This window comes from Salvelinus sp. IW2-2015, linkage group LG20 (assembly GCF_002910315.2).
Source record: "Salvelinus sp. IW2-2015 linkage group LG20, ASM291031v2, whole genome shotgun sequence".
Classification (NCBI taxonomy): Eukaryota; Metazoa; Chordata; class Actinopteri; order Salmoniformes; family Salmonidae; genus Salvelinus; species Salvelinus sp. IW2-2015.
Window position 1 is genome coordinate 6,772,394 of NC_036860.1, and position 9,055 is coordinate 6,781,448.

General features: G+C 46.7%; 1 protein-coding gene across 1 annotated transcript in view; it reads right to left on the reverse strand.

Moving 5' to 3' along the window:
- Window positions 1-9,055, reverse strand: part of LOC111981030 (V-type proton ATPase 116 kDa subunit a 1) — a 23,018-nt gene that overhangs the window by 9,718 nt on the left and 4,245 nt on the right. Inside the window, exons 3-16 of the mRNA XM_070449333.1 lie at window positions 8,997-9,048; window positions 8,784-8,881; window positions 8,536-8,676; window positions 7,759-7,841; window positions 6,561-6,687; window positions 6,205-6,287; window positions 5,981-6,074; window positions 3,234-3,446; window positions 1,966-2,116; window positions 1,463-1,602; window positions 754-923; window positions 547-637; window positions 273-391; window positions 8-39 (exon numbers count right to left, since the gene is read on the reverse strand). Coding sequence (XP_070305434.1) covers window positions 8-39; window positions 273-391; window positions 547-637; window positions 754-923; window positions 1,463-1,602; window positions 1,966-2,116; window positions 3,234-3,446; window positions 5,981-6,074; window positions 6,205-6,287; window positions 6,561-6,687; window positions 7,759-7,841; window positions 8,536-8,676; window positions 8,784-8,881; window positions 8,997-9,048 — 1,594 coding nt within the window. The remainder of the gene's footprint in view (window positions 1-7; window positions 40-272; window positions 392-546; window positions 638-753; window positions 924-1,462; window positions 1,603-1,965; window positions 2,117-3,233; window positions 3,447-5,980; window positions 6,075-6,204; window positions 6,288-6,560; window positions 6,688-7,758; window positions 7,842-8,535; window positions 8,677-8,783; window positions 8,882-8,996; window positions 9,049-9,055) is intronic.

Sequence of the window (9,055 nt, forward strand, 5' to 3'; positions counted from 1 at the left end):
ATGAAGCCCAGGTAGATATTCAGGGGTTTCTTGAAATACCTTCAGAAAAGAACAAGACACGTTGACCATCGGATAAAATAGTCATGTACAGACAGGAAACAAACTGTCATGWTTCCTTAAAGTTAGTCTGGGATAATTAAAAAATAAATAAAAAGTGCCGCACCATTTGTTTTGGTAGACAGCAGAGGGATAAGGCTGGGGAAATATAAACCCTTTCAAATTCATAGACAGTGCTCTATATACAAGGACTGTAGCTTCTAAGCGTGACTCACAGGTGGTTGAAGAGACTGAGAGACACTCCAAACAGCATGTGGATGACCCCCAGGATCACTGACATCTTCATCTTGAAGGAGTTGAGGAAGGTCAGCTTGTTGGTGGCGATGTTCCAGATCTGAAGAACACAATCAAACAGTTATAAGACAATGAAATCAGGATGATATAAATGTAACATATTACATTTATCAAAATATAACTATTTTTTTTGCTCACTATCCATCTTTATTTTAAGGGGATTTCAGCATTTTCTCACAGAGACGGAGTACTCACTGGGTCAATGCCAATGGGGTAAGGTCCATTGAAGACTCCTCGTACTGCAGGGTCCAACTGTAAAACCTTGTTTTCATCAAGTGTCTGAAACCTGAGGAGAACATCAAACATGAATCATCACTTCACAGAGGGCACTGCCAACAAGGTACAGGAGGTAAACTAATCCAATCCACAGACAGTATGAGACCGACAGAGAGGGATACTTACGACCAGGTGAGGTTGTTAACGCGGAGGTCGAACATGGGCCTGACGCTCCARCCAGAGCCAAACAGGTTGAGTGACTTGGAGAAGCAGTCGTTGTAGATGATGCCGGTGTAGATCGAGAAGATGCCCATCAGTAGGATGATGTAGCGCCCAGCAAACACCATGCTGAACATCTACACACAGACAGGAAGTGACACTGTTTGAATCTAACACCATGTTGAACATCTACACCCGCAGACAGGAAGTGACACATTACACTGTTAGAATCAAACTATGGTCACGTTCTGTTGCAAAACACTGTAGAACGTTGCAGACAGAAAAAACATGAATAGAGCCGAAGTGATTCCTTAATCTACACGTCAGAGGCATGTTTGTTCTACATAGAATATTTTTTATCTGAATGCTCCAAAATATTCCGTCCTGCTGAACGCGCACCACGTCGAACATCCACACAGACCAGAAGTGATACTTTACACTGTTAGAATCTGGTCTCAGTTACATTTTGTTTTAGCCATAGAAGGATTTGGTTATTTATTCACACTCAAAAARCATCAACTGGCCATCATGATGCACCTACAGTGTTAGGGCCATAGAATCTGTCTAAAGCAGAGGTAACCAAGCCCTGTTAAGTTCCCAGTAATGGAGCTAGAGGCTGGATAAGGGGTGAGGGATGGAGCTGATTGGCTGATGGCAGGGGTAGTGTTGTCCATACCTCGTTGTCGTTCTTCTGGGCGACCAGGCGGCTCTCTCTCAGGACCAGGTAGAGGGCAGCGCAGGTCATGAGCACCCCGTGGCCCAGGTCCCCAAACATGACAGCGAATAGGAAGGGGAAGGTGATGATGGTGTATGGGGCTGGGGACAGGGAGGGAGGGAATCATGAGCGTACACATTGTGGAATGGGAGAGTGAACCAACCCAAGYTCACACGTACCAGTGATACACAATACAGCATGATCGACAGTGATGGGGTGATAATGGGGGAAATAGACTTGGCACCGGGGGTGAACATTTATCACCTGCTTTGGCACAGTGATCTAGCCAGCTGGATACATAGACATGATGTGAGTTATGAGATCCCTACAAAATAAAAGTCTGCTGCCTAGTGAGGTACATGAAACAACAATGCCTATTATTTGAACAATAGGTAGTTGAATGATAAAAGGGGAATAAAGGATGGCGAGAGAGAGAGGAGGTTGATCGTGTCAGATGTGGTTACCTGGGTTCATCTCGCGGTAGTTGCCGATACCGTAGGCGTCTACGATGTTCTGGAAGCCCGAGGTGAACTTGTTGGTCTTGTTGAAGGTGGGCGGGGTCTGCTTGGTCTGCATCCTGTTGAGGATGGAGGGGACGGTGGAACCACTCTTCTCCTGGAGACCAAGACAGAAAGACGGTCAGAGAAACGCGCTCAGAGAATGGTCAGGAGGACACAACAATACCACTCTGTTAACCTCTACAGGGAGTTGAGGTATTCAGCCCTACAAGGCATTGAGAACAGCAGGAGTTGCCCTGCTAGCTCAATCTCCCATGAATGTGTCTAACAAAGGGATGTTGCATTGTTCCAGCCAGAGTCTGACTGTCAGCTGGCCTGGGATCTCCTCAGGACTCAGGAATGAGAGGAATCCTCCTGCTTCCCCCATTAATCTGTAGACTGGGCACTGGGACCTTCCATACCTCCATCACTCAAAGATCTGCAACAACGTCTTCAATAAATCAGATGAATATGACAGACTCATTTCCACAGCTGATTTGGAGATGAATCTATCATACTATATGTGTATCATCTGATCTCCCACGCCTGCTGTGTGTGAAGGACAACAGCTTGTCCAAGGGATGGTTTGATGGCTGAGATAGAAGTAGAATCGTTGTGTGTATTGAGGGCAGTATGTCCCTGTGTTTCTCAACGAGACATGTGGGGTAAAAATAGCCTGGTGGGATAAATGCAGCATGGAGACTGAATGCTGTGCGTGACAGGGTTAAGCACTTACTGGCATGAACAGGACAACAGAACAGGACTACAGAAGAGGACAGGACTACAGAAGAGGACAGGACTACAGAAGAGGACAGCATGACATCCTGATACCGCTGGAATCTAGCCTCATGATAGGTGTAAAATCCTCACGTACCCAGCACTCACGCAGTGCCTCTCCACGTCCTGTTAGCACTGTCTCTCAGTCTGGATCTGTTACGACTTAACGGCCTAGCAGAGTCCAGGCATAATGGCCTCAAAGCTGGGTTAACTGGTGACTATGAGGCTCGCTGGTTCGTAATGTCTTAATGCTACGGTGTCCTCCATAAATGAACTTGACCTAAACAGTATGATAGAAATGTCCCATTAAATAGATATGGGATATGAACCCAGTCCCACTATTTTCGACCAGAGCCCTATGGACTCTAAAAGGTAATAGGGTGCTATTTGGGACGCAACTTAAAACTTCCTGTACCTCCCCCACGCCTCTAGTTGAGACGGGTGTCCACTCGACTCACCGTGCCTCTCCGCAGGGCGAACTGGATTGAGTCCATGTCTGACACGGGGCACCACACCTCGGCGATCAGACACTTCTGTGTGACATCGATGTTGCACAGGTTCAGGGTGTGGTAGACGGCCTTCATCTTCCTCACCTTGATGAACCACACCCTGACGGTCTTGGCTGCAGCCTGCAGGACCCGCTGTCTGTGGTCCTCCGTCTGGTTCAGCACCTGCAGCGGAGAAGGAGATCAGGGTTTGAGATATGGAGACAAGATGCGACTAGGATGCTACTGTAGTTGAAACCTTGCGTGGCTGGGTACAGAACATATCCAGCTGTGTAACTAGCTCAGGTGCTCTGTCCTAGACAGTCTACCGACTGTTCATGTGTCTGACAAAGTTTGCAGGCAGTTCTCAATTAACGCATTCGCACTCAGCATTTAAACAAACAAAGGTATGCGCCTAACTAAACCGACCTCAAATGGAAAACAGATGCAGGCCTAGATGTAGGCCAGGGTCGGAGACTGTGGAATCAGGACAATCCTCTAGTAGTTTCCACTCAACGCTAGAATTGTGTGGGGCGTGGCATTGGTCTGCATAGTGTGCCTTCCCTACATGTCCAGAACAGCAAGTGCTGTTGCAATGAATCATGTTCCGCTTCTTATTTGTGGAGGTGGTTCACATTAATAGAAGGCTTTGCTGGACAGTGTGCACTATGTGATCAAGTTTGATAAGGGGTTATATCAGACCCAGCATAGCAGGGTTTCCCGTAAGAGCCGGCGGAGGCGTTCTCAGGTATGCAGCACTGATTCATATCAAGTGAATGTCTTATGATCAGCGGATTGCTAACATGCCGCTACCCTACACCCACTCTCRCCCACGTTGTTGAGACCCTCTCACGCCCACAAACACACACTGTTCACTCCCAAACTAGCGGGCCGGGCATTTCCCCTCCACCCTCGCCCTTCTCTCTTGTCGACGACTATCCCGCCCCCGTAGCGACGGGCATAACAGTGGACCTTCAAACAGCGAGGCAAGCATTCCCAGGCACTTACTGGCAATGAGAGGATGTTAACATTTCTGGCAGACAGGGGGCCTGCCAAACGTAATGCAGAGTCGCTCACGCTCTGTCCACACTGGGGGCTGTAACTGATCCTGAACCACAGAGATTCTCAACACACACCACTGAAACACACACACACACACACCACTGAAACACACACACACACCACTGAAACACACACCACTGGGTGTCTGTCTATCAGAGAGAAGTGCATTGTGAGTGACTCATTTTTTTTTTTTAAACGTCAAGCTAAGCCCATTCCTGAGAATGTGAGTAGTAAATGTGGTCACTATGTGAGTGGAGTGGGTGGCTAATTGGCTGAACTCAGTGTAAACCACCCTGATGATCAGCTGGTTTCCTATATGCGAGGCGAGTGAGGGTTCCTCCTAGCCAAACAAGGAAAGGGAGCCTCCTGTCCATCCAAGTGCAAACCGTCTGCACCACCAGACTACGTAGGGCTTTGGAGCAGAACACAACAACAGAACTGGGTATTCCCAGAGGGAGTATTGGGTTTCTCTTMGTATAGGGATGGTGTTGCACCATACGCTGCTGCTGTTCCATGGAAGGCTAAACTGAAGTTCTGTCTGTGTGGGCTGGACTTCTAAAGACCACAGCTCACATGTTGCTCAACAGCTGCAAAAAACAGAAAACACTGAGACAGGCATTGTTCCTGGGTCACCAGACACAGTTGGCACAAGGAGACAGGGTGTTAGACACTGGATTATAATACCAAAGTGGTGTGTTTGTGTTGGGATTGTCCTTCACTCCTAGTCCCGTGACTGTTTTTGCCCCGTTTGAGAGCAGTGAGTCACTGTGCCAGGTTTAGAGGTGCTCTCCCAAAGCCAGGCCAGAGGCAGATCCAGTTCAGCCGACTCATGGGCCTGGCACGGCACGAGTGACAACCGTTTCTGACCTCTCCCTGTAACTTTTTCACACCCAGCTCCACCCAGCCCATTGATGCACTACCGCCAAAGAGGTTGAGTGAGTCAGACACTGAAGCCAGAACATCTTGAGATATGAACACTGCAAACAGACAGAAGTTAACTCAATTTGAAGGCCTCCCTAATGTGATCAACAAATATCTCCTCTGTGGTTTTGTGTGATAGATAAAATATCTATTACTGCAACACTGCTGGGGGAACTAATCTAGTATCAGTCTTTCCCTCCACTTCATCATAATTTGGCTGAGGGCTTGATGGCTCAGTACAGAGGAAATGGCAGAAAGAGGAACTGAAACTTCCGCAGACATTGAAGCAGCAAGACGCAGAGCAAGAATCCTGACTCTGCTAATGTTAGTCTTTTGCGTAAAGTTAAATAAAGGTCTATCCAAAAATCACATCAAAAGATGACTAGTGTCATGTTGAACAATAGAAAGAAGGTTTCGTTCCTCAAACGAATGACTAAAACCGCCTTTGAATTAGCCACACACCTCATGTGGTCACCTACCACTCCCCTCCACCACAGCCTCTGGCAGCTGAGTATACAGTTACAGGGAAAACAGAACACTGATCAGAAGCCATGATAGAGCCCAGATCAAGTTCACAATGAAAACAGATGAAATATTGAAGGACTAATTCACTTGAAAATGTAAGGATCTGTTAGATTTAATTTATGTAACAAGACATGATGTAAATATCTGTTAGTTTTGGCTAGCTGACTGTGTGGACTCGCTGTCTGTGTTACAATAGGCCAGGCAGGTCGTACCATCTGCAGGTCATCGATACGGGTGGCCACCCCTGCAGCCATCTCCTTCCTCTCCTGGGGGGTCTCTGGACAGGGGTACAGTGAYGCTCGGAACCTGAGAGGTGAAGGAGAGAGGGGTTGATCAACCCAGAGTGCCTGGAGCGGAACAGAAAACCAAYTACAACATTCCTCTGTCTAGATTAGTTAGTGTTTCTTGAATTTCTCAACCAATCATAGCCCCTTACCCTTCACATATCTTCTTAACCCGAGTCTTCAGCTGATCTCCTTGGAAGAATATGATGAAGACAGACTTRTAGACCTGGTCACCCTGTAGGGGAAACATATCAACATGAGTTAAGTGAAGAGAAGAGGAGACAAAACATTGCCTGATAGTGATATTTCTGCTCTATCATAAAGAGTATGGATGAGGTAGCATGAATAAGGAGATCAATGCCACTCATATGACAATCACACAATGTCACCAAGCGGTCATGGTACAACAGTATACCACTGAATAGGTCACACAAAATCCATCCTGCACAGTTTGTGTTCCCCTAAACCCTCCAGATTATTATACTAGTATCAGTGAATAGTTACTGACCGTGGCAGGGTCCTCCAGYGAGTCTTCAATGTCTGCCTGCCTCAGGAACACGTTACCACGGCAAACCCTCCACAGCATCCTCTCAAACGTAGGGATGCGCTCCCTGCTGATCACCCCAGCAACAAACCTACAGGAGGACGATAAGGCATGGATCAGCATTTACAGTAGAACAGCTACGAAATGTATCCCTCATCTCAAAATAAGGTGTTTGATATTTGCAATGAGTTAGGTCCCTAAATGGCAGCTCAAGTTGGAGCTGATCCAAGATCAGTCCGTAATGCAATGGCATTACAGAATGAAACGTGGGCACATAAGGACAGAGGTCATTGATTTTGTTTGTTCACACTGGTGATGGGRGCACTGCTGATGAAAACATCCTCTCTGGATAGTGGTGGATATAGGAATGGTAGCTGAGGGCATGGGAGCCATGGAGGAGCATCAAACAGACATCAGATAGGAAGCCCTAGGGCCTTGGGGCACTGGATCCATACCAAGCAATCCATTACCAAATGAGTGCTAAACTTTGCCACAACCACAGTATTGAGCTATTTTAGTTACGGTTTTCTGAGAGTGGTTTTTTCACACCATTTTCTGTTGAAATTGTCCCCGATTTGCTTACACTTTATGACATTTAATCAAATCTATTTTCTTTGTCTCTGTCTGCAAATAGATGACAAACTTTGAAGTCCCGCTCTTCTAGAATGTATGTGTCCACGTATCAATTTTGTGTTGCTGGTGTTTGCATGCTCTGTGAACTGCTTATCATCAGTCTGTGATTTGCCTATCTGCTCACTCTCTCCACTACTGAAGACAGAACCCTGATAAACAGAGCTACATCTTACTGCCAGGCAACAGGCTAGAGAGGTAGCACCTGTAGTAGTAGTAGTACTGGCCTCTTACCAACCATTAAAAGTCATTAGGAAACAATTGTCCACCGATACTGACAGAGCATGTGGGCTGTCAGCTTAGGGACTGAGTACACAGAGAGACACAGAGCACCGCCACACACACCCCGTCAAGTGACCTTAGTGGCCCAACTAATCTGACAGCCTGAGCTTGTCCACCATTTAGGTTTCACACTGACTGACTCCAACTCCAGGAAGTAATGTAATGACATGACAGTCTTTTCATTGACCTTTAAGTCTTGAAGAGATGGCTAATGCATCCTTAATAGAGTGGACCAAGGACTCAGACTCACCCCAGTCTGAGAGGAGGACGGGTCCCTGCTTCAGCGGGATCCATCAGGGTAGACGAYTCCTCCAGCAGGTTGGGGTCCTCCATCTGCAGCGGGGTGGAGAATGACAACCATTACATTTAGACCAAGATATTTTCAGCCAATTAGACATATGATAAAAAGCATTATAAATGCATCCCTGTTTTCAGGAACAACTGGCTTGCTTTGTTGGGGAACGATTTACACCCTGGGAAGGTTTGACAGTTCAGTCGGCAGGAGCATGATATTGAACACAGGCCAGGCTCTTTATAAAACATAGCAAACAGCTAGCTAGGGTTTTATATGAACAGTAAATTATTGGCAAAAAAAGCTACACATTCAGCTGAATGATTTACCCCCATGCAACCTCATAAGCGCTTGTAAAATAGGTGATAACATTCTAAGTTCAAGTAGCTTTGCTTGCAAACTCAGTGGAGTGGAGTTGATGCAGGTCAAAAGTACAGACAGTAGGTAGTCTCGTCTCGGTCATATGTGAATGACTATCTGTGTATGGCGTATTACTCTGCTATGTAACCTAGGTGCATCATTAAACTTGAATAACTGGTCTGGGGTTGGGGATGTAATTACCGAACCGTTATAAATACACAAGCCGTATGCTACCATAGACTGTACATAGGATGCAGACATCTGACCCATACTAAGTTCACATAATCCTATGATTCACTATGAAGTCCGCAAGGGGCCTAGTCAATAAGGCAGGCACAGAAACGCTGTGAATAAATAGTGAACTGGTTCGTGTACAGTGGAGTTGACCTCGTCGAAGAATTGCTGAGTGCGGCGCAGGATATGCTTGAGCTCCGTCAACTCTAGGAAGTTCTTCTTCAGGGCCTCCTGGTTGGTGTTGATCTCCTTCAGCTCATTCTCCAGCTTCTCAAAAGTGGCCTATAGAGACAGACAGAGGGTGATGGGGGAGTTAGTGAGCTGGGGACATGGTGAGTTGAGCACTTTGTAACCAGAGTGGATTCTAAGAGAGAACGGAGTGAAGTTACCTCCAGGTCAATCATGTCCCTAGGGGGGGGGACCTCTGGGTTCTCTCCCGTGTCCACCATTGGAATGTTGGCTTTCTTGATCTCCTTCTCCACAAACCCTGTGAGAGAGCGAGATGACGATCTGAGTAGGGATAACTAATAGCAGTGATAMTGTTGTAAATATGCGGGAGTATAATGAGTGAAGCAATGGGTTAAACACTTGAGCTCACTCACGAAGCTTGCGGTCCATCTCCTCACATCGACGCACTTCGTTGACAAACTTGCGCTGAAAC